Consider the following 24201-nt stretch of genomic DNA (forward strand, 5'->3'; position numbering starts at 1 on the left):
TGATGTGTGACATGGAGCGTTGTCACCATGGAGGATGAAACCGTTTGCCCATTTCATGTTAATGTGCTGTTCATGATCCATGATTTACAGCACACTTTAAAACACACCTTCTCTCAGCTGTAGCTCACATCTGACTGCACCAAACAAGTTGAAACTTGTCACTCACTGTTACTAAGTTTCGATGTGCTGCTTCCTGTATTGAAGATCCCTGACTTTCCAGTTGCATGGCACTTGGCAGCAATATTTGCTGTATTTTTTTATCACACCCCGTACACTTTCTCTCCACCCACCCACTCATCCCTTCACCGGGATTTTCATCCTTTCATGTGAATATTTATCTTTCCATTCAGTATCCATTCACCATCCACTATCCATTTACCCATTTGACAAAATATCTATGGAACACCTTCTACCGTATTTCCCTAAAAAATAAGACCTAACTGGAAAATAATCCCTAGCATGATTTTTCAGGATGCTCGTAATATAAGCCCTACCCCAAAAATAAGCCCCAGTTAAGATCATCAGCCAGATGGACGCATTTAGTACATCCGTTGTAACACACGACGGATGTATTGAATTATAAAATAATAATATTAATATATAATTAAAATAAGTAAATAATATTATTGACATTAATACTTTAAATGATATTATAAATTATAATTAAGTATTTGTAAATACTCACGCGGGCACCTTCGGACAAGAGATAAACGCCTATGTAAACAGATAAACTCAAGACTTATTGCCAAATGACCAATCAGAGTACAGACACAAGGCACAAATAACGTGAGCACCTGATAACAAACGGACGGGGTTGTGTCTAATATGAATCTTCAAAATTCAATACATCGTGTGTTGTAACGGACGTACTTAATGCATTCGTGTGAAATAAAGAAACGTTTTCTGAATTGTGGTGCCTGCAATTTTTCGTCACTTTTGTGTGGACCATCATTCTTAACTGTCATCATTTTGTTGCCACTCCTGTCTCATAAGTCTTCAATTAACACTTGATTTAATGGTAGACTTAAAGGGAATAATATTTTGACCCCCAGACAAGATGAGTGCAAAAAGGAAGAGCTGTTCCATCGAGCACAAGAAAGGAATTGTGGAGGACTCCCGGGGCAAGAATCTTACGATTTTCTGCAAAGAGAAGAAGCTGGATCTCCAAATGGTCTGAAAATAGCAAGCAGAGTATGATAACCTCAGTCAACAGGTGGACGAGGGAAATGCCCAGAAGCACAAGTGTGGATCAGGTCGGCAACCCTTATTTCCTGAGCTGGAAGAAATCATGGTGAATGGATTGCTGACAGGAGAGCAAAGACTTTGGCTGTGCACAGGGCTGATATCCAAGCATTTGCCCTCGCAATGGCACCACCATTAGAAATATCCCCAGAAAAATTCAAAGCATCACAACACGGGCTGGATGGCTTCCTTCAGCGATATGAACCGTCTCTAAGATCAACAACACTGTTCAAGCTGGAAGATACTGAAGTTATTAAACGTGCACTTGCATTCAAGTCCTTTGTTTATGGCATTGACTTTTCTAAACACCAACTCTCCAACATGATTGCTGTGGCTGAAACTGCAGTGTTTATGGGCCAAGGATCTCAAACAACAGTTGATCAGAGGGGTGCCTTGTCAATCTACATTCCCTCCACTGGTTGCAAAAGTGCACGTGTTACCTGTATTTTGGCAATTCGTCTGGGTGGAAAGAACGCCCCATCTCTAATCATCACTAAGGGCAAGAAAGATAAGGTTGAATGTGTTTCAGGCATTTATGTTCTTGAAACCGAAAAAGCCTGGTGCACATAAGCAGTTATAAGGAAGTGGATCGATTTAATGCTGCCACTTGTTCTGCAAGGTGGCCAAAGAGGTCTGCTAGTCTGAGATTCAGACAGCACTCACCACGCTAAAGACATGAAGAACTTCCTTTCACAGAGAAGAATAGATCAAATAATGATTCCCGCAGGAATGACTGCCTATCTCCAGACTTTTGATATTGCAATAAACAAGCCATTCAAGGACGATTTGCACATGGAAATCAATGACTACATTGAAAATAGAATAGAGAGAAATAAGCGTGGAAATTTTGTGAAGCCCAGCCTGCAAGAGGTTGTGACTTGGGTGAAGAATTCATGGGATAAAATCACTGACATCTGTGTTGCAAATGCACTAGAGCAATTGAGGAACCTCCACACTGCCTTCCATAATGCCTGCACCAGTCTGCATTCCCACCAACAGTGTATGAGGGTTCCTTTTTCTCCACAGCCTCTCCAACACTTGTTACTATTTGTCTTGTTGATGATAGCCATTCTGACTGGGGTGAGGTGACATCTCATTGTGGTTTTTATTTGCATTTCTCTGATGATTAGTGATGTTGAGCATTTTTTCATATGTCCATTGGTCATTTGTATGTCTTCTTTGGAGAAATGTCTCTTCAGGTCCTCTGCCCATTTTTTAATTGGACTGATTTTTTTTGTTGTTGTTGAGTTATATGAGTTCCTTATATATTTTGGACATTAGCCGTTGTTTTCAAAAATCTTCTCCCATTCGGTTAATTGCCTCCTTATTTTGTTCAATGGTTTCTTTTGCTGGGCAGAAGCTTTTTAATTTGATATAGTCCCATTCCTTTATTTTACCTTTTCCTTCCCTTGCCTTTGGGGTCAAATTCATAAAATCCTCTTGAACCCAAGGTCCATAAGTTTAGTACCTATCTTTTCATCTATGCAGTTTATTGTTTCAGGTCTTATGTTTAGGTCTTTGATCCATTCTGAGTTAATTTTGGGACATGGTGACAGATAGCAGTCCAGTTTCATTCTTTTGCACGTGGCTTAGCAATTCTCCCAGCACCATTTATTGAAGAGTCTGTCTTTTCTCCATTGTATGTTTTTTGCTTCTTTGTCAAATATTATCTGTCAATATTTATGTGGGTTTATTTCTGGGTTCTCAATTCTATTCCATTGGTCTGTGTGTCTGTTTTTCTGCCAATACCACGCTGTTTTGATTATTGTAGCCCTGTAGTACAAGCTAAAGTCAGGGAGTGTGATACTTCCAACATTGTTCCTTTTTCTTAGGATTACTTTGGCTATTCGGGGTCTTTTTTGGTTCCAAACAAATCTGATGATTTTTTGTTCTAGTTCTTTAAAAAATGCCATTGGGATTTTGGTGGACACTGCATTAAATCTATATATTGCTTTGGGTAATACAGCCATTTTAATTATGTTGATTCCTTCAATCCATGAGCACGGAATGTCTTTCCATTTCTTTGTGTCTTCTTCAATTTCTTTCAAAAATGTCTTATAGTTTTCAGCATGTAGGTCTTTCACATCCTTGGTTAAGTTTATTCCTAGGTATTTTATTCTTTTGCTGCAATATCAAAAGGAATTATTGGGGGTTTTTAAATTTCTTTTTCTGAGATTTCATTGTTAGTATATAGGAATGCAATGGACTTTTGTACGTTGATTTTGTAGCCGGCAACTTTACTGTATTCGTTGATTGTTTCTAATAGCTTTTAGGTGGAGTCTTTAGTGTTTTTTATGTATAGCATCATGTCATCTGCAAAAAGTGACAATTTAACTTCTTCATTCCCAATTTGGAAGGCTTTTATTTCTTTCTCTTGCCTGATTGCTCTGGCAAGGTCTTCCAATACTATGTTGAAAAGCAGAAGTGACAGGGGACAACCCTGTCGTGTTCCTGAACATAGAGCAAAGGGCTCCAGTTTTTCATCATTAATTATGATATTAGCTGAGGGTTTGTCATATATCACCTTTATTATGTCAAGGTACTTTCCTTTTATACCTATTTTATTAAGTGTTTTCATCATAAATGGATGCTGTATCTTGTCAAATGCTTTTTCTGTGTCTATTGATATAATCATAAAATTTTTGTCCTTTATTTTGTTTATGTGCTGTATCACAATGATCGAATTACATATGTTGAACCATCCTTGTGCCCCTGGGATAAACCCCACTAGGTCATGATTAATAATCTTTTCAATGCATTGTTGCATTTGATTTGCTAGAATTTTGTTTAGGATTTTTGCATCTGTATTCATCAGAGATATAGGTCTGTAGTTTTCTTTTTTTCTGTGTTATCCTTACCAGGTTTTGGTATCAGTGTAATGTTAGCCTCATAAAATGAGTTAGTGACTATTGTCTCTTTTTCAATTTTTTGAAAGAGTTTGAGTAGGACAGGTATTAGATCCTCTTTGAATGTTTGGTAGAATTCACAGGTGAAGCCATCTGGTCCTGGACTTTTGCTTTGGGGAAGTTTTCAGATGGCTGATTCAATTTCTTACTGGTGATCAGTCTACTAAATTTCCAATTCTTCGTGATTCAGTCTAGGAAGTCCATTTGTTTCTAAGAACTTGTCCATTTCTTCTAGGTTATTGAATTTGGTGACATATAGTCCTTCATAGTATTCTTGGATGATCCTTTGTATTTCTGTGGCTTCCGTGATAACTTGCCCTCTTTCATTTCTGATATTGTTTGCTTGTATCTTCTCTCTTTTTATCTTAGTGAGTCTAGCCAAGGGTTTGCCAATTTTATTAATCTTTTCAAAGAACCAGCTCTTTGTTGCATTACTTTTTTCTAATGTCTTTTTGTTCTCTGTTTCATTTAGTTCTGCTTTGATTTTTATTATTTCCTTCCTTCTGCTGACTTTGGGTTTCATTTTTTCTTCTTTTTCTCGTTCTTTAAGGTGTAATGTGATGTTGTTTATCTGGTAACTTTCTTCTTTCTTGAGATAGGCATGTAAAGATACACATTTCCCAATTAAAACTGATTTTGCTGCCTCCCAAAAATTTTGGTAGGATGTATTTTCATTCTCATGTGTTTCTATGTATCTTTTGATCTCTCCTCTTATTTATTCTTTGATCCAGTCATTCTTTAAAAGTATATTGTTTAATCTCCACATATTTATGGTTTTCCTGATTTCTTTTTGCAGTTGATATCCAATTTCAAAGCCTTGTGAATAGATAATATGCTTGGTATGATTTCAATCTTCTTAAATTTGCTAAGGGTAGTTTTATGTCCCAATACATGGTCTATACTTGAGAATGTTCCATGTTCACTAGAAAAAAATGTATAGTCTGATGTTCTAGTATGAAGTGCTCTATAAATGTCAATTATGTCCATTTCAGCCCTAACGTGTCATTTAGGGCTGCTATTTCTTTCTTTATTTTCTGTTTGGATGATCTGTCCATAGCTGTCAATGATGTATTTAGGTCCCCTACTGTAATTGTTTTTTGGTCAATTTCTCACTTTCGTTCTGTAGTAGTTACATGGTATATTTTGGTGCTCCCTGATTGCGGGCATAAATATTCATGACTTCTGTGTCTTCTTGTTGTATTGTCCCCTTTATCATTACAAAATGTCCATCTTTGTCTCTTGTTACCTTTTTTTATCCTGAAATCTGTTTCATCTGATATCAGTATGGCTACACCTGATTTTCTCTGGATACCATTTGCTTGGAGCATCAATTTCCACCCTTTCACTTTGAGTCTATATTTGTCCTTATAGCTGAGAAGAGTCTCTTGGAGGCAGCCATGGTTGGGTTTCGTTTTTTGATCCAATCTTCTACTCTGTGCTTTTTTATTGGTGAGTTCAGTCCATCTATATTTAGGGTGACTATTGATATATGAGGATGTCTTATTCTATCTTTGGTTTTCTGGTAGGGTTGTGTCTCCATTGTTTCTTTGCCTTTTTGTTGTTATCTATTATTTCAGTGTGGTGGTATTCTATGAATTTTTCCTCTGTTTCGTCGTTTATTATGTTATATATTTCAGTTCTGGGTGTTGTTTTTTTTTGAGTGATTACCATTAAGTTTATTTAAAGAAAGTTTCATATTTAGAGTACTCCATTTTCTTCAGCATGTTTACTTTCTCCATTCCCATATGCCAGATCAGACTTTACTCTCCCCCCTTTTATGTTTTTGTTGTCACAAACTGTCCCTATTTATGCCAGTTGAATAGCCTCCTTCACTGTTTCTTGTAGTGCAGGTCATGTGTTAGAAAATTCCCTCAGCTTCTGTATGTCTGAAAAGGTCTTTATTCCTCCTTCATATCTGAAGGATATCTTTACTGGATATATTATTCTTGGCTCATAATTTCTCTCTTTCAATAGTTTGAATATGGCTTATAGAGTTTCTGCTGAAAAATTTGATGATAACTTAATGAGCTTTCCTTTGTAGGTTACCATCTTCTTTTCCCTGGCTGCCTTGAGGATTCTATCTTTATCGTTAATTTTTGACAGCTTCAATACAATGTGCCTTGGAGAAGGCCCGTTGGGGTTGAGGTAATTAGGTGTTCTATTTGCTTCTTGGATTCGAGGATCCAGTTCTTTCCACAAGTTTGGGAAGTTTTCATCGACTACTAATAAGAATATACTCTCTGCTCTCTTCTCCCTTTCTTCTCCTTCTGGTATGCCCATTATTCCTATATTGCTCTTTCTGATGGAGTCAGAAAGTTCTTGTAGAGTTCTTTCATTTCTTTTAAGTCTCAAGTCTCTTTCTTCTTCCATCTGTGTCATTTCCAGTTTTCTATCTTTGATGTCACTGATATTTTCCTCCATCTGGTCAACTCTACTACCTAGCTGGCTATTTCATTCTTCATTTCTTTTATTGAGTTCTTAATCTCCAGACATTCTATTTGGTTCTTTTTCAAAATTTCAGTCTCTTTGGTAAAACATTCATTTTGTTCTTTGACTGTGTTTCTGAGTTCATTAAACTGCCTTTCTGTGTTTTCTTGCATCTCATAGAGTTTTTTTCAGAACTGCAATCTTGAATTCTCTGTCATTTAAGTCACATATTTCCGGGTCTTTAAGTGCATTTTTGGAGACTTTTCATTTTCTCTCTGAGCTGCCTTGTTACCTTGGTTTTGCATGGCAAATAGTGAATTATTATTTCTCTTCCTAGGCATCCACAGGAGTGGGTTCTGCAACAGGTTGGTAGGAAAATATCTTTCTTTTGCTTTCCAGTAGGTGTTGGTATTATTTTCTCTCCAACTGCAGCCTTTAATTCTCTCGCATGCTGTAGTGTTATAGTTTCTCTGCACTGTTCCAGCATCTCACACAATAGGGGGGATTCCCTGGAAGGTGGGCTTCTCTTCTGTTAGCAGGTTACCTGAGTCTCAGGGCACTGCCTCCGAAGTTCTTCCCACACCAGACTCAGTGCCTGTGTGTTTCAGCAGCTCTGTTTACCCCTGCAGGGATCCACCCCCTGGGGGGGTGGGGGTGGGAGGGGCTGTGAGAGGTAACTGTGAGCAATGGTGGTGACCGCCAGCACAGCCCATCGTGAACCCAGGGCTCCCTGCCCTTGGACAGAACTAGTTGGGCTGTGAGTCGTGGCTGCTGCAGCAGTCCTCAGAACTGCAAATATTCTGTTCTTTTGATTTGACACTGCTACTGTTCTGCTTCTAGCTCTAGGAGGGTCAGGGTGGGGCAAGCTCCGGCAGGGTGAGGAGGGGGAAGGGTAGGCTCAGTGCCTAAGCCTTACATTCTCTGCTTGGTAGTGAGGCTTAAACTGTCCTTTTCACCGTTCTTCTCTCAGTCTTTGACTGAGATCTCTGCCTTGAGCGTTGGGTTTAGCTGTATTATATACTGATCCCTCAGGCGGAACTGTGGGCCATAAGGGGAGCACTAGCAGTCTGAGTTCTTCCCTTTCCCGCGGCTGTGATAGCTCTGGAATGCAGGGAGCTCGAAACTCTGAGCTCCGGTCTGCATCCTGTGCTGGCAGTGCCCACGTCCCTGCACTTCCCTCTTCCCTCCTCTTCCGCTCGCCCTATTTGCCCACCTTTAGATGATTTCAGTTGCATGTCTCTTAGTCTTGCCTGCCTGCTGCTCAGGGAGTCCTTTGTGGAATTATAGTTGTTCAATCTGTTGCAAATTCCAGGGGAGATTTTAAGAGACTCACCTCACGTGGCCATTTCTATGACATCATCTCCCACCACTGCTTTTGTCACTACACACCCTATGCCCCAACCTCGAGGGTTACTCTCACTTCCTGGACTCAGGTTCACAGTCTTCTGTGCTCCTCCAATTCCCTTACCCATGGTCCTATCTGCCTATTTAAATCCTATGTAGCCATTAACCCAGACAATGCCTCCCCAGCATATCTTCCCTGATGATTCAAGCCAACTGAATCTTACTCTGGGCTCCAAGATCACAACTGGGAGAGAGCTTCTAAAGTAAGCTTGAGTTATGTGGGTCCAGATGTCAGACCACCCAAGACCAAAAGGCACAGATGAGTTTGGGAGGGACACTACCTGCCTGAACAATCGACAGAGTCCATCTCCAGTCCCAGACTTCACAGACCAATAGAGCACTGTCTTTTCCCAGGCTAGTGGGATGGGCAGAGAGTACGTGGGGGAGCAGGAGGGGGTATGGGGTGGTTAACAGTCTGGGCTGGTTAACAGTCTGGGCTGTTGAGTCAGACTGTGTGGATTTGAATCCCAGTTCTGCAGTTTATGGGCTAAGTGGCCTTGGGCAAACGGCTTAAGGTGTCTGACCATCAGCTTCCTCACAGAGATCACTGCAGCTAGTCCAGATGCCCTGTGGGTAGGTCTGCACGACACCAGTCCTGCAGATGGACCTCCTCAGTCAGACACACTCCTCAGACCATAATACAATATTAGCAGACAAGCATTGAAGCCTAACTAGGTGCCAGGCTCTGTGTTAAACACACAACATTCCTCCCAGGTCATTATTAGTATTCCCACTTTATAAATGAGGAAACTGAGACCCAGAGCACTTAAGTAACTTACTCAGAGTCACATAGCCAGTGAGGGACAGAGCCAGGATTTGGACCCAGCCTGGACTAATACCACCACTCGTCCTCTTGGCCACCATCTCTCCTGCTTTTCATATGGGTATCAGTCAGTCTTCAGTTTGAAAAACAGAAGCCCTGGAGGATTTTCAAAGAGACGGAATTTAATACAGAGAATTGGTTACACACTTGATAAAAGTAACTAAATGCTGAAATGAGAATGGTGAGGCCATCAGAAATTAGCATGAGGGCTGCAGGCTGAGGGAGGAGGTGGTGTTTCGGAGCCCAGAAGCCAGGGCTTCTGACTGGGGCTAGAACCACGACAGGCCTACCCATTGCAGCCACAGCTGGAGGAGCCATAGCCAGGGAAGCAGAGGGAGGGCACAGATGCCCTGGCTTGCAGATCTCTCCCACCCTCTAATCTTCCACCCTCTGCACCTGCCCAGGCACCAGAGATAGGGGGCCTGGGAGATTTGGGTGACAGACCTGGAGGAGGTAGGCTGTGACTGCATGGGTGTGTTCCAGGATGCTTCCCAGGGAGGTGACCTTGAACTGAATTTTGAGAAAAAAATTGCTTCAGAATAAAGGACATTTCAAAAATAGATGGGGAGTAAAAACAAAGGCATAGAGTCAGTGCTGCAGGAGCGACCTGACACCTGGTGCCAGTGTCTTGGAGGACAGACACAAGCTGCTTGTCCTGCTGGGTGACCACCTATACCTCTGAACACCCTTCTTGGGTTTAGAGGACTCCTCACCGCCACAGCAGTAGCTCTGTTTCCCACCTCCCTTGCAGCCAGGGTGGAGGCAGGGACTGGTAGACTCCTACCCAAGACATAAGGTGCAGGGAGGTGACCCAGGTTCTACCAATCAGAATCACACAGCCAGACCTGGAATCACAGCCTCAGTGTCACCACCAGGACCCACGTGCAGCTGACTTTGGGCTCCACTCCTGGCCACACCATCCCCCAGCCTGGCTTCTCATCCCCCTGCAGATTCCAGAAGCCCCCATATCCATTTCTCCTTTACCTGGCTGTAGCTGGTTTTTGTTATCTGTTCCCAGGAACCCTGACTGATGCACTTTCTTCAAAGAGGAAAATACGAAATCATAAATATAAATTTCCTCTTTAAGAAGATCCTAAGCTTTTCCCCAAAACATTTTATTATGAAAATCTTCAAACTTTAAACATACAGAAAGAATTTTTGTACTGAAATATTGAAAGAATTTTGTACTCGTACATCCTCACCACCTGGATTCCACAATTAGCACATCACAAAGCTACTCATCTATCCATGCCTCCATCAAGCCATCTTGTGTTTAAAAGTGAGCTTTTTAATGTGGAAATTGTATTGCTAGTTAGCGTTGTTAGGCTAAGAGATTAAAAGTTCCAAAGCAGGCCACATTTTCTAGATGGTTTTCTTGGTAACTTTCTAAATAACTGAGAGCCAAAACAAAGACATACAATGACCAGAGAACTTGTCTTATTATGAAGTATGCCTTTGGACTTCTTGGGCTTTTTTCAAAGTATATGCATAATTATTCTGGATAATTGCATAAAACTATAGAACAATTCCTATAGTTGTGTCTGGTTAAGAGCAAAGACAAATTCCCTTGCCTGTGAATCCTGTCTCTGGCACCACTGGCTCTGCTGTGCATATTTCTTAACCTCACGGAGACTCCCTCATGCGGTATCTGGCATGTAGAAACACTCTGTATAGGTTCATGGAAAATTCACAATGGTCCATAAACTTCCTGTTGATAACAATGAATTGGAAATACGCTCACGAGTTTTTCTCTCTTTGGGTCACCTCTTTTCTAGATTCCTAAAAGTCTCATTAGAACTCCTGGTGCTTGAGATGAGCCATTTAAAAATTGTTTGTTTTCCTATCTCAGTCACTAGTTAACAGTGTTTGCTGAAACATAACTCCAGTGCACAGCTTTCTGTTTTTCTAGTCTGTGACAGTTAGTAGGGAAGCAAGGCTGAGACAGGCAGGGGCTAAATCACTTAAGACTTTGAATGACAATATAAGGAGCCTCTACCCTGGGGGGTTAGAGGAGCCACTTGTCTGTTCAGGGCATTTAATGCTGGATGACTCCCACACACACGTGCTCACACGCATACAAATCATATATATGGCTTAATACAATAAAACTTCCTTCCTCCCTGTACAAAGCCTTCTGTGCATATTGCTGGTGGGACTCTGGCCTCCAGTGGTGACTCAGGCTTCCCTGCTCCTTCCACCTTCAGGAGCCTCTCCACACTCCCAACCCTGGCTCTACCAGAGTTCCTGCCTTGGGACTGGTTACCCCACTCATTATACCTGCCTTGGGCATGTCAACGAAAAAACATCCAGCCTAAGAGAAAGCTTATAAGAGTTTATTTGAGCCAAACTAACGACAATTGCCAGGAAGCAAAGTCTCAACGGATTGAGAAAATGGTCCTTTTGCAACTTATTTTATACATTAGAATCAAAGGAGGAAGGTTACATGAAATCCATTGGTTGTAGATTAAGGGGGTGGGAGAAAGCAAAGCAGGGAAATCTCCGGGATTGGATAAAAACCAAACTGGAGAGACACACACTTCTTTTACGTTGGTGGGTACAGGACAGTTCATAGCATTTTACAGCATGTAGTGATGGTATTTGGGGAACAAGATAACAATGAGGGATTTTGTGGTTTCCTGTTCTGGTATAGTAGGTTGTGCCCCCTAGCAGGGGTCCGGAAAAAGGGATTACTCTGACATTCCAAGGGTATGTTATCTTAGATGCAAAGAGACAACAGAGAGGCTCACTTAAGGTAAAGATTGACCTTGATCAAGGGAGCTACAGGCCAAAGATGTGACTTCCCGCCATGGCTCACCTTAGTTAGGAATTTTTATGTATGTGGTTATTTTCAGTCTCCTGAGCTTGTCAGGTTTAACATGTGGCCCCTTTTCTGTCCACAGGCAGAGCTAGGAGTTGCTGGCATTCTCACTGGCACATTATTGGACCGCAGACTGCTCCAGAGACTCCTAAATGTCCTTGAAAAGACAGAGCCCTGACTGTGTCCCCAGCTCCAAACAGCCTTTGTCAGTCTATAGATCTTCTAGATGCATGGGTGTCATGCAGGATCTCTGATCCTGCTCCCACTCTCGGTGGGTGGACACAGAGTATGGTGAGGCCAAAAAGGAACACCAACGGAGCCATGGATAGGGGATTCATACCACTATATTCTCACCTGGAGGTTGGGTTGGAGACACAGGAAGCAGGATTCACATGATCTGCAACCCACCGTCCGCTTCTCTGCCAACCAACCAACTTGCCAATGTAGCCATGGCAATTATATTAGTGGCTAATGGCTAACCGGTTACAGCTGATGGCCATCTAATAACTGAGCTGGCACCTTTCCACCTGAGGCCGAGAGCCTGGAAACTGCTCTCTGGACTCCGCAATGGGAAAATCTGGTGACTATGGTCCCAACTCTGGTGACTATGGTCCCAACTCAGAGAGGTCTCCTGCAGCTTTGTGGGAACATGGACCCTGAGTTTTGAGGAAGAGGGCAGACCGTCGTCCTGTAGCCACAACATCTGGGGAATCCAGGCAATCTAAACTGGAGCCCAACTCTTCAGCCCCCTACCCTCTGTTTATTGATAGAACTTGTCACTGTGTCTTGATTCTTTGTCTCTTGCACACTCTGGAGCAGTGGTTGTCCAAACTTAGCCACCTTGGGAATCACGAAGAGGGCTTGCTTCAAGGCGGATTGCATGTTGGCACCCCCCAGAACTCAGCGGCAGCTCAGCTAAAGGTGCTGTGTTCAATCTTAGTTGCAGGGGGTGATGCCCACCATCCCTTGCGGGAGTCGAGGAGGAGTTGAACCAGCAACCTTGTGGTTGAGAGCCCACTGCCCCATGTGGGAATCGAACCTTCAGCCTTCAGAGTTAGGAGCACGGAGCTCCAACCACCTGAGCCACCGGGCCGACCGAACACTGGTTTTTCTAACAAGTTCCCAGCATTTCTGAAGCTGCAGGTCCTGGGAGTGCACTTTAAGAACCTCCCCTAGAAAAAGTGAAGTCCACTCCTTAGAAAAAAATCACATGCATCTGGAGGAGCACGTTAAATCAGTGAATCAGGGAATGAAAGAAAAAGAGCAGGAGAGCGGAATAATGAAATACTGAGGAAACTCCTGCTCACCAGAGCCCATCCTGGGGCAGGCGCTGTCCTGGCGGCGCCCAGGGAGCTGAAGCAGCTGGAATCTGGGGCTCCCCTCTATCCACCCTGCCGTCTACAGGCCCCACCCCCACGCGGCCCGGCCTCCGCGGCCTTTGTGACGTCAGGGCCCCAGCCTTCAGGAGAATAGTTGCCATGGTGACATAAACGAAGGCCCTAGAGCGTTGAGCCGGGAACCGCCGCCCCGAAGCTTCCGAGCGAGCCCGGGAATGCCCGGCAGGTGGGTGCGCGCGGTGCCCTGGTCTGGGGTACGCGGGGTCGGAATGAGCGCAGGACCAGAAGTAGGCCCCTTGCAAAGCTCCCCGCCCTTCCTTCCTGTCCCTATACTTGCTTTATCACCCACCTAGCCATCCCTCTGTCCCTCCATGCCTTGTGCACCCTTGCTTTATGGCCCGACCATGCATCCCCGCTGGGCTGGGGGTGAGGAGGCCGGTACCTGCTAACCCGTGCCTCCGTGATACTCAGATTCCTGTCCATGCAGAGTGCAGCAAGAATGTGGCTGGAAGAGCTCAAGCTTTGGAGTCAAGGAATCTTAGGCTGAAATCCCAGTTACGGCCCTTCCTGGCTATCTGACTTTGGACACCTCGCTGAATCTACTTTGCTTCCTCTTCTGCAAAATTAAAAATCATTCAATGTTAAGGACTTCTAGGCGCTTTGATGAGTGCATGTTCTGCATATTAGATAAGACCCCTCTCTGTAAGCTCTTAAGGAGCTTACATTCTAAGGGGAAATAGGCCATAAATTCGGTTTTTAAAGCGATAAATCAGATAGTGGGTAATTGCAGAGAAGAAAACAAAGTGAGGTCCTATGGGGTAGGAGGAAAGAACCCCTTGAAATGGGGTGGTGAGGGAAGGCGTCTCTGAAGGGATGTCCTTTGAACTCAGATCTGAAGGGAGAGAACCCTCCCACCCACAGCTGGGTATGGGAGAACTGGTTTTGGCCCAGGAGGCAGCAAATGCAAAGGCCCTGAGGCAGAACATGGCCCTGAGGCCAGTTCTCTCTGTTCAGAACATGGTTGGTGTGTTCTAGCAACTGAAAGATTAGGCAGGGCAGCTAGTACTGTGTCAGGGGGCATGAGAGGATGGGAGGAGGGTGGAGGTGTTACAAGTGTTGGCCACTTGGTGAGCCCTCAGTAAATGCCAGCTATTCTCAGTCACCCAGGTACCTGGGGGCTGTGGGTCTGGAGACCATCTGGCTCAAACACTGTGTCACTCCCCAGGTTGGAACCTCCTTTAGCCGAGGTCAAGTTTTGCAACAAGCCCTTCCTTGTTCTTTGTTCCTCTGCTGGGATGCCTACTGTCTCCAAGGACATGACTTACAACAGTAAGTACCAGGTTGGTGTGGGCTCTCTCAGAGGTTAAAGACAGCCTTGGACGCCTGGGACAGAGATCTAGACTTACTCGAAGGTTCAGGTGATTCTAAATCAGGCAGTGAGGCAGAAATCACAGTTTGCCGTGTTCCCCAGAAACCCAATGTATTTGTGTCCTAGGGCTGCTAGAACAAAGTGCCACCACAGACTGGAGGCTTAAACAATAAAGATTTATTGTCTCACAGTTTGGGGGCTGGAAGTCCAAGGTCAAGGTATTGGGTTCAAGATCAAGGGTTGGTTCCTTCTGAGGGCCGGAAAACAGAATCTGTTCCATGCTTCTCTCCTAGCTTCTGGTGGTTTGTTGGCAATCTTTGGTGTTCCTTGGCTTATAGACTTACCACCTCAGTCTCTGCCTTCATCTTCATATGGTGTTCTGCCTGCATGTGTGTGTGTTCCAAATTTCCCCTTTTTATTACAGACAGGAGTCATGTTGAATTAGGCACCCACACTACTCCAGCATCACTTTATCTTAGTTACAGCTACAATTACCCTATTTCCAAAAAAGGTCACATTCTGAGGTGCTAGGGGTTAAGATTTCAAATATTCAAAAACGTTGATTTTCAGGGACACTATTCACCCTATAACAGGCCTTGAAAAAGGTGCCATAGTGGAGGTGGGCTTCTCTCAGCTTTCCTATAGCCATGGCTACCTGACTGAGACCAGAGGAGGTGCCAGCTGGCCCCAGGCTCTTTTGTGGAACATCCACGTCCCTGCCTCCCCAGAGTCACACACAGACTTCCAGGTACAGACAGGGCAAACAGACCCCAGCCCCAGCCAGAGAGCTGAGGACAGAGGGGTGGATCTGGGCAAAGATTTAGCTGAAATTTGACTCAGAGAAGTAAGCTCTGGGTTTATTCTTTATTCACAAACACTTATTAAGTACCAGGCATATGCGAGCATGCATTCTAGGCACTGGGGATTCAGAGGTGAGTAAAACTGATGGAGTCCCCCCTCATGTGACTTGGATTGCAGTGAGGGAGGCAGGCATTGGAAAACAACCAGTTTATATTTACAACAGCCAAGAAGTGGTAGAAAGTAAAACAACTGGAAGGTTTGAGCAAGTAGCAGAGGAGTAATTTAAATGGGAGAGGTAGTCAGGGAAGGCCTCTTGACGGAAATGACATTTGATATCTGTCACTAATAATCCTAAAGGATGAAAGAGGGAGAAAAGCATCTCTGTTGAGATGATTGGAAGGGTTTGAGCAGGGAGAATGTGCAATTTCTGGTTTTTATGACTTTTATGACTAGGGGTGCTGTTCCCTATGACATGGGCAGAGGGGCTGGTTTGTCTACAGCCCTCAAGGCACCTGGGTAAATCTTGCTACTGATACAGAGGACAGAGGACACTTGATAGAGACCTTGGCCGGGCAGAAGAGCCAGAGAAAGCCCAGAGTACACCCCAGGCTTCCCAGTCAGGATTGGTGGGGGTGGGGGCTGCAGGACCTCCCCAACTCTGGTGCCCATACTCTCTGCACCCCACACCAATTCAGAGCCAGTTCAGGGATACCTGGCCTAAAGCTGGTCCCTCCATCTCTGGGGCTCCTAACGTCCAGGCCTGAACCCAGCCTGAGCCTCATGGGGGTGGGGTATGTTCAATGAGTGGCTGAATATATTTCCCACAAGGCCAGACTATGGGTACAGGGCTGGGGTTGGGAGGAGTCTGTTCTGTGCTGAAAAACTTCACTCACCAGGTGCAAATAAATGCCGAGCAAGCATGTGTGCTTAAAAAAAGGGTACGGGATCCTGAGAGACTTCTTAGCCATACAGATGGCCAGACCTTTACTCTGTGTGACTCTGGGGATGAAGGAGGGCTGGATGAAGTTGAATTTGGTGACTTTAAGAATTATGGTTTTAGGTGACCCAAACTTCATCTGGGGAGCTGCAAAATTGGGCCATCCAAAGCCCACCCTGCTGACCACATGGACTACGTGTCAGGCACTGTGCTGTCATTGTTACTCAGTCATTTGATTGATGTTTATTGAGTGCCTACTATGTGTCAGGCACTCTTACACTGGGCATGCAGAGGTCAATCAGACAGAGGCAGTGCCTGCTCTCACAGAGTCTGCAGAGATGAGGAATAAACAGCTCTCCCATCTGTGCTTGCTCCGCCTCTGCCAGTCTGGCTACTTGTGTTCCTTGGACAGGCCAAGCACATTCCCCTTGGCATCTTGGCACTGCTGTCCCCTCTGCCAGGAATGCTCTCCCCTTAGATTTCCCTGTGGTTGCCTCCCTCCTTCACTTCCTTCAGTTTATTCAAACGTCACCTTCTCAGCGAGGTCTCCCCTGAACATCCAATTTAAAATCTGGAGTACCCCCCACCCTTTCTGTACTTCCCTCATTGCTCTCCCTGCTTTATTTTTCTGGTTAGCACTTTCCACTGTCCACCTACCTCACCTTTCCTTACTTATCTTGTTTCTCTCTCAACCTGGTAGAATGTAAGCTCCCTGTGGCAGGGGTATTTGTCTGTCTTATGTGCAGCTGTCTCCCCAGAGTTTGGCACATAATGAGCCTTAATAGAATTCTGTTTGCCTGAAAGCCTTCCTCCAAGATCAGGAATAAGAGACAGATGTCTGCTTTTGCCATTGCTATTCAACACTGTGTTAGGAGTTGTAGCCAGAGAATTTAGATGAGGAAAAGAAATAAAAGGTATCCAAATTGAAACTGAAGAAGTGAAACTATCTCTATTCACAGATGACATGATCCTATATATAGATAATCCCAAAGAATCCACAAGAAAGCTACTAGTGCTAATAAATGAATTCAGCAAAATTGCAAAGTACAAGATCAACACACAAAGATTAGTTGTCTTTGTGTACGCCAGCAATGAACAGTCCAAAATGGAAATTAACAAAGCAATTCCATTTACAATGGCATCTAAAAGAATACAATATGGAGGACTGGGGTGACATCATGGGAGATGGCGAAGTAGGAAGATTCAGGACTCAGTCTTTCTACCAAAACAACTATTGAGCTGACAGGAACTGTCAGAATCCAAAATAGGAACTCTGGAGTCTAATTGAACATGCAGTTTTCAGAGAAGAACTGATGGAGAGACTGGGAAATTTTGATATTTTGTGAGAGGCTACCAGCCTCCATCCAGTCTGGCCAGTAGGGAGAGCAGCCATGTTCCTGGCATGGCTTACTGGTGCCAGGATGGACAATAAGGACCGTGTTCTCCCCAAATTGGGTCTGTGTGTTTTGATTGCTGAGGGACTGCACCAAGGCTCGTCATTATTTCAACTCCCACAAGCTGGAGTGACTTCCAGCCTGTCTGTCAACGGGGATTTAAAGAGATAGGACCTTCCCTTCCTGCCCTTTTGGGAGCCAGACATTTAAGGACATCTTTGACAAGACACTAATATCCAGAATATATAGAGAACTCCTAAAACTCAACAACAACAACCAAAATCAAACAACTCAATTCAAAAATGACCAAAGGATTTAAATAGACATTTTTTCCAAAAACAAGATATACAAACAGCCAATAAGAACAAATCATTACAGATATGTAAATCAAAACCATAATGAAATATCACTTCATACCTACTAGAGTGGCTATAATAAAAAAGAAAAAAGAGAGAAACAAGTATTAGTGAGGATGTAGAGAAATTGGAACTCTGCTGTTTTGCTGGTGAGATTTAAATCGGTACAGCTGCTATGGAAAACCAGTATGGCAGTTTTTCAAAAATTATACATAGACTTACCATCTGATCCAGCAATTCCACCTCTGTACTAAAAGCAGAAACTCAAACAGATATTTGCACATCCATGCTTACAATAGCATTATATCACAATGGACGAAAGGTGGAAACAACTTAGATGTCCATTGACAGATGAACAGATAGACAAATGTGGCATATACATACAATGGAATATTATTCAGCCTTTAAAATAGAAGGAAATTCTGACACATGCTACAACATGGATGGACCTTAAGGACATGAAGAGTGAAATGAGCTAGTCACAAAAGGACAAATACTATATGGTTCCACTTCTATGAGATACCTAAGGTAGTCAGATTCATAGACAGAAAGTAGAGACCTAGGGCTAGGATGAGGGGAATGGGAGTTAGTGTTTAATGGGCACAGAGTTCAGTTAGGGAAGATGTAAAATTTTAGAAATAGATATTGATGTTGGTTACACAGCATTGTGAATGTAATTAATGCCACTGAGTTATACATGTAAAAAATGGTTAAAGCAGCAAATTTTATGCTATATACATATATATTACCACAATATGTATATTTTACCACAATAAAAAATTTTAAGTTAAAATGGCCAATTTCATGTTACACATGTTACCACAATCAAAAAATGTTTTAACAATGTATTGAATAGTGAAGTAAACACCTAAATAGACAGGATGGTGTTCAGTAATGCTGAGGACACATAGAAAATGAAGTAGAAAGCCGACGCAAATTTTGGGGGATTGGAGCACATTTAAAAAGGGGCATAGCCAGGAAGCTTTCCTGGAGGAGGGGAAATTTGAGCCGAGATGAGGGAATGATGGGGATGAGGCTATCTGAAGACAGCATATCCCAGGGAGAGAGAGTAACAAGGAGCTGCTTGGCAAGATTGAAGAGTGGAAAGGGGGTAGTGAGGGGAGAAGAAGGGAGGTATAGGTAGAGCAAATCTGCAGTGAAGGCCATTGGCATGTGAGTGGGGACATACTGTGTTTCCCCGAAAATAAAACATAGCCAGACCATCAGCTCTAATGCGTCTTTTGGAGCAAAAATTAGTATAAGACCCGGTCTTATTTTACTATAAGACCGGGTCTTGGATGAGATGAGATGAGATGAGATGAGATGAGATGAGATATATAATAATACCAGGTCTTATATTAATTTTTGCCCCAAACGATGCATTAGAATTGATGGTCCGGCTAGGTCTTATTTTTGGGGAAACACGGTAACATAACAGATTTCATTCAGAATGTTCTAGATGATGGGAGGAGAGTAGCCTGCAGTGACAGGACAGCCTATATGTATCCAGAGGAGCAAATGGAATGGGGGAGGTGGGCCCTGATTTCAGTCTGCAGCTCTCAGTAGGACTGTCCAGGAGAGGGCCAGGTGAGTCTTGCATATAGATGAGACAGAGCTGTCCATGGGGCAGTGGGCCACCAAAAAAGCTGAAGGGAGTGGGCAGCAGGGGCCACCAAGGACATATAGATGCTGGTACAAGGTAGGGATAGGCACCCGCTGAGCTCCAGGTCCTGCTGCTTTACAAAGCAGTTTGTTGATTTTATCCACATATATATAAGATGTGCCCTTAGTTTTATTTTTTTATTTAGAAGAGTTAAAAACTGAAAAATGCAAGGACTTCCCCATTTCCTTCAGGCCCCACTCCCACCTCTAGCCCTATTAGGACGCCCCTCCTCAGTTCGCACCCATGTTTATGCAGGGTCGGTACAAACATCGCTGCACAGACCTGGATTGGAAGCCAGGCTCTGTGGGCCGTCCCCCTGCACAGGGCTCTGAGAGGTGTGGGGTGGGTGCCCTCGTCCATCACAAGCTACAGAGTATCTGGCAGGCAGGTAAGCTTATGTAACCAGTGGTGTTTAGCTGAGGTGACACAAACACAAGAAGGTGTGGGTGGGGTGGGTGGGGGAACCCATGTGTTTATACAAAGGTCTGACAATTAAGTTTGTGAACTTGTTGCAACAATGTTGCTAACCTTCTTTTTTTATATCAGAGGGATTATTCATTATGAATTTGTACCAACTGGACAAACAGTTAACCAAGTTTACTACTTGGAAGTGCTGAAAATGGCTGCGTGAAAAAGTTAGATGACCTGAACTTTTCGCTAACGATTCATGGCTCTTGCATCACGACAATGCACCAGCTCACACAGCACTGTCTGTGAGGGAGTTTTTAGCCAGTAAACAAATAACTGTATTGGAACACCCTCTCTACTCACTTGATTTGGCCCCCAATGACTTCTTTATTTACTGAAGATAAAGGAAATATTGAAAGAAAGACATTTGGATGACATTCAGGACATCAAGGTAATACGACGACAGTTCTGATGGCCATTCCAGAAAAAGAGTTCCAAAATTGCTTTGAAGGGTGGACTAGGCTCTGACGTTGGTGCATAGCTTCCCAAGGGGAGTACTTCAAGATGTCAAGATGACCGTAGTGATATTCAGCAATGAGGTATGTAGCACTTTTTCTAGGATAAGTTCGCGAACTTAATTGCCTTACCTTCATATGTATGTATACAGATGTCTGTGTGATGTGTACAAGGTAAGAGAGGGTGTTCCAATGCGGTTATTAGTTTACTGGCTAAAAACTCCCTCACAGACAGTGCTGTGTGAGCTGGTGCATTGTTGTGATGCAAGAGCCATGAATTGTTGGTGAAAAGTTCAGGTCATCTAACTTTTTCACGCAGCCTTTTCAGCACTTCCAAGTAGTAAATTTGGTTAATTGTTTGTCCGGTTGGTACAAATTCATAATGGATAATCCCTCTGATAGCAAAAAAGGGTTAGCCACATTGTTGCAACAAGTTCACGAACTTAATTGTCAGACCTTAGTATGTTATGGTGTGGCTTATGGTATGTGTGGGGTAGTATCTCCTCTCCCCATACTTATTCAAGAAAGAAGATAGCATTGTGCTTCTGAAGGTCTGAGGGGGATTCACAGAGGGGCTCAGAATAGGGGGAGAGAGGTCAGTGCTTGGCATTGAGGAGACCAGGTTCCCTGAGCAGGAGGGGGAGACAGCAGGGGATATCCAGCCCTGCTTCCTTCCACTTGTGCAAGTTAGCATTGCCGTAAATCCGGGGACAAACAGCATGATTCAGAGCCCACTCTTGCCCTCCTGCTACACTCCAGGATGGTGGGGGATGAGAGGGCTAAGTGACTGGGGTTGAGTTGCCTGCACGTATAAGATAGGCATCCAAGCAAAGAAGTAAAGGCTTGTGACCTTTCCTGCACCCGAGGGCTGTGAAGGAACGTTCATACCCCTCTATGTACATTTTTGTTTACACCAATTAATCAAGTATTTCGACTGTGTACCAGTCACAGAAAATGAGCAATGCTCAAATGAAACATGTCTTTAGATAGGGAGATGTGAGCTGAGAAAGAAGTAAATTCAAGTGGTGTTGCACTGATGGAGAGGTGTCTTTGATTGGGGAGTCAGGGAAGACCCTTCTGTGTGGACAGCAGTATAGAGAGACAGAGCTCTCTGTGCAAAGGGCCAAAGAAGGCACATTCCAGGCAAAGGAGCAGGCAGTGCAAAGGTCCTATGGCAGGAACTGTAGGGCCTGTTTGAGGAACCCAAGGAGGATGAGTGGCTGGAGCAGAGGGAGGGATAGGGAGAGGGTAGGGGAGGAGAGCAGAGAGGCCTCAGCGAGCACATCTTGCTGGGCCCCAGGCCCCAGTGAGAAGTGGGGCTTAATCTGTAAGATCGCCCTCACGTGCTGCAGTGCCAAGTTTCTTCATTTAACGCTAGGTGTTGGAGATCTTTCACTGTCTGTACACATCAATGCTCTGTACTTTCTAATGATTGCAGAGATGTCCATTGTGTGACATACCGGCTTTCACTGTATCTCTCTCTACTACGTGCTAATTCTGGTTCCAGTGTTTGTTTTCCCGACAGCGCTGCAGCAGACACCCTCTACAAGTATACCCACACACTCCACATCTTTGGGATAAAATACAAGAGGGATCGCTGGATCAAAAAACCTAGAACTCTTTTCTTTGTACAGCTACCATCTAGTGAGACTGTGCATGATGACCAAGGCCGGCTGCTTGGAACAGCGCCCAGAGCTTTGCACAGAGCTGGCCTCTCTCATCTTGCTGCGCTGCTGACCTCATGGTGCTCTCCTTAACAGCCTCTGCCTAGGTCCCCAGACTTAGTCACATGGCCAACCTGAGTGGGAGGACACCAGGAATGCAGTCTTTATGCTCTTGATATGAGAGTGGAGAGAATGGAGATGGCTCTCGGGAACCACACTCTGGTGTCTGCTCCCTGTAGAGCCCCATCCTGAGGACAGGGAGGGCTAAACCCAAACCTTTCTCTTCTGAGACCTGGACCACCTGGTTTCCAGAAGGTAGCACTGCGCAGCGATTAGGGCCAGGCAGGGTGCTGGATCCCAACTCCACTTACGTGAAGCTGAACCCCTCATTTTTCTCTGTTCCTGAGAAAGAAAGGTGAGGCACCATGTACAGAGCTCAGCCCAGGGCCAGGCACATGCTGTCCTGAGCTCCTGTGGTCCTGCAGGAGGGTCACCTTGGGGAGCTGGCGTATGTGCAGAGCCAGGCAGGCCATTGGACTTGGGCAGGTAGAGAGGGAAACGGACACTTTGAGAAGAAATACAGGCAATGAATGGGACAAAGTGGGAATGGATAGGCATGTGGGGGAGAGTCACACTGTAAACTAGGAAGGTAAGTTGAGGGCAATCACTGAGGCCCCATATAGCTGGGCCTTGGTGGACGGTGGGCAGTCACTGAATGCTTGTGAGCGAGGAATTGCCCTGATCAGTGAGAGGAGGGCAAGCAGATGAGGACCTGAGCCAGGCAGCAGCTGCAAGGGAGGGTGGGTGAGGGACTGAAAGTGGGGGACAGGAGGGAGTTCCCCAGGGGATAGTGGAGCAAGACTGGGGGGAGCTTGCAGCACCATTATGCAAAGCTTCAGGTGCCTGCGGGACCTCTAGGGAAATACCTGGTTGGACTGTTGGAGCTTCAGGGGAATTCTGCAATACCAATTTGGGAGTCATCTAAATATAGACCAAAAGGACAAGCCAGTGACGCTATGCCTCCTCCACCTATTCAAGGTGCTGCTTCCCCTTGGCTTGCAAGTTGTTGAACTTCCTGCCTGCCTCTGCTCTCTGCCCCTTCTCAGCCTCCCCTGGAGGTTCCTGCTCAGCTAAATGACCCTAACCCACAAATTCCCTGGTGCTGGGTCTTCAGACTCTAAGTGACCTCATGCAGTCCCACAGCTTCAACACTGCACTTCATTGAATGTAAGACCAGCATTATTTTATACATCACTAGGAAAGAAAAATATAGCCAAACAATGACTCAGTACTGCCTTAGAATTTTAGACTTATTTAGACATGGGTCTTTAGCATGTATCACATGTATGCATATGTTTTTTAAAATTTGAAATCAATTGGTTAAAATATTCTTGAAGCCTCTTTGCCTGCTTAATTCAAACCCTCGGGAGTTACCTGTGACCCCAGGTGTGAGGTTTCACGTCTACGTGCCCTCTGGGCCATGGAGTATTGTCAAGGGTCATTGGGTGGAGGGGTTTAAGCGCTGACACCTGCTGTGCACATTTGATGCACGTGCACAGCGGAGCCGAGCACATACCAGCTTCACCTGACCCACTGTGAGTTTAGGACACTTTCCAATCTCAGTGATGTGAAAAATGTCCACATCCCAGTTCCGATCTCCAGCCTGAACCCTCCCTTGAACGCCACACTTGCACTTGGCTGCCTGCTGTGCAACCCTTTCAGTGTCCAGTGGCAGTGCAAATTTAACACGGACTTCAACCCCTCCCTGCCCCTTACCAGACATCCCATCACAAGTTTTCATCCAGGTGCCCAAGCCAATCACCTAGAAGTCACCCTACCTCCTCTCTGTCGCCACTGACATCCAACGCCCAGCACATTCACCACCCCACCAGCTTCCACCAGCCTAATCCAGTTATGACAGACTCCCCTGAAATCACACTTGAATCATGTCATTCCCCTGCTTAAACCTTTTATGTGGCTTCCCATTGCTGTTTCGATGAAATCCAAGGTCCTTCCATGCCTCACGGGGCCCCAGCCACCTCTCCAGCCTCATCCCCCCACACACCACTCCCATGCTCTTTCTTGCCTCAGTGACCCCCATGCCAACTTCCCCCAGGTCTCTGCTCAAATGCCCACC

The 24201-nt window shown here is 44.7% G+C and overlaps 1 protein-coding gene across 7 annotated transcripts in view; it reads left to right on the forward strand.

Annotated features, from left to right (window-relative positions):
• The first annotated feature begins 12496 nt into the window (after positions 1–12496).
• The window catches only part of CFAP100 (cilia and flagella associated protein 100), a 62843-nt gene continuing 51138 nt past the window's right edge, over positions 12497–24201 (forward strand). The window contains exons 1-2 of one of the 7 annotated variants that reach the window (XR_012498827.1): positions 12497–13183; positions 14183–14286. Coding sequence is in view for 2 of the 7 variants with exons in the window: in XM_019719405.2 (XP_019574964.2) it covers positions 13173–13183; positions 14183–14286 (115 nt within the window). In the remaining 5 variants the exon portion in view is untranslated. Of the gene's footprint in view, positions 13184–14182; positions 14287–24201 lie in introns of those variants that run through there. The other 6 variants (XR_012498831.1, XR_012498828.1, XM_019719405.2 and 3 more) reach the window with 6 other exon arrangements.

Source organism: Rhinolophus sinicus, linkage group LG09 (genome assembly GCF_036562045.2).
Source record: "Rhinolophus sinicus isolate RSC01 linkage group LG09, ASM3656204v1, whole genome shotgun sequence".
Lineage (NCBI taxonomy): Eukaryota > Metazoa > Chordata > Mammalia > Chiroptera > Rhinolophidae > Rhinolophus > Rhinolophus sinicus.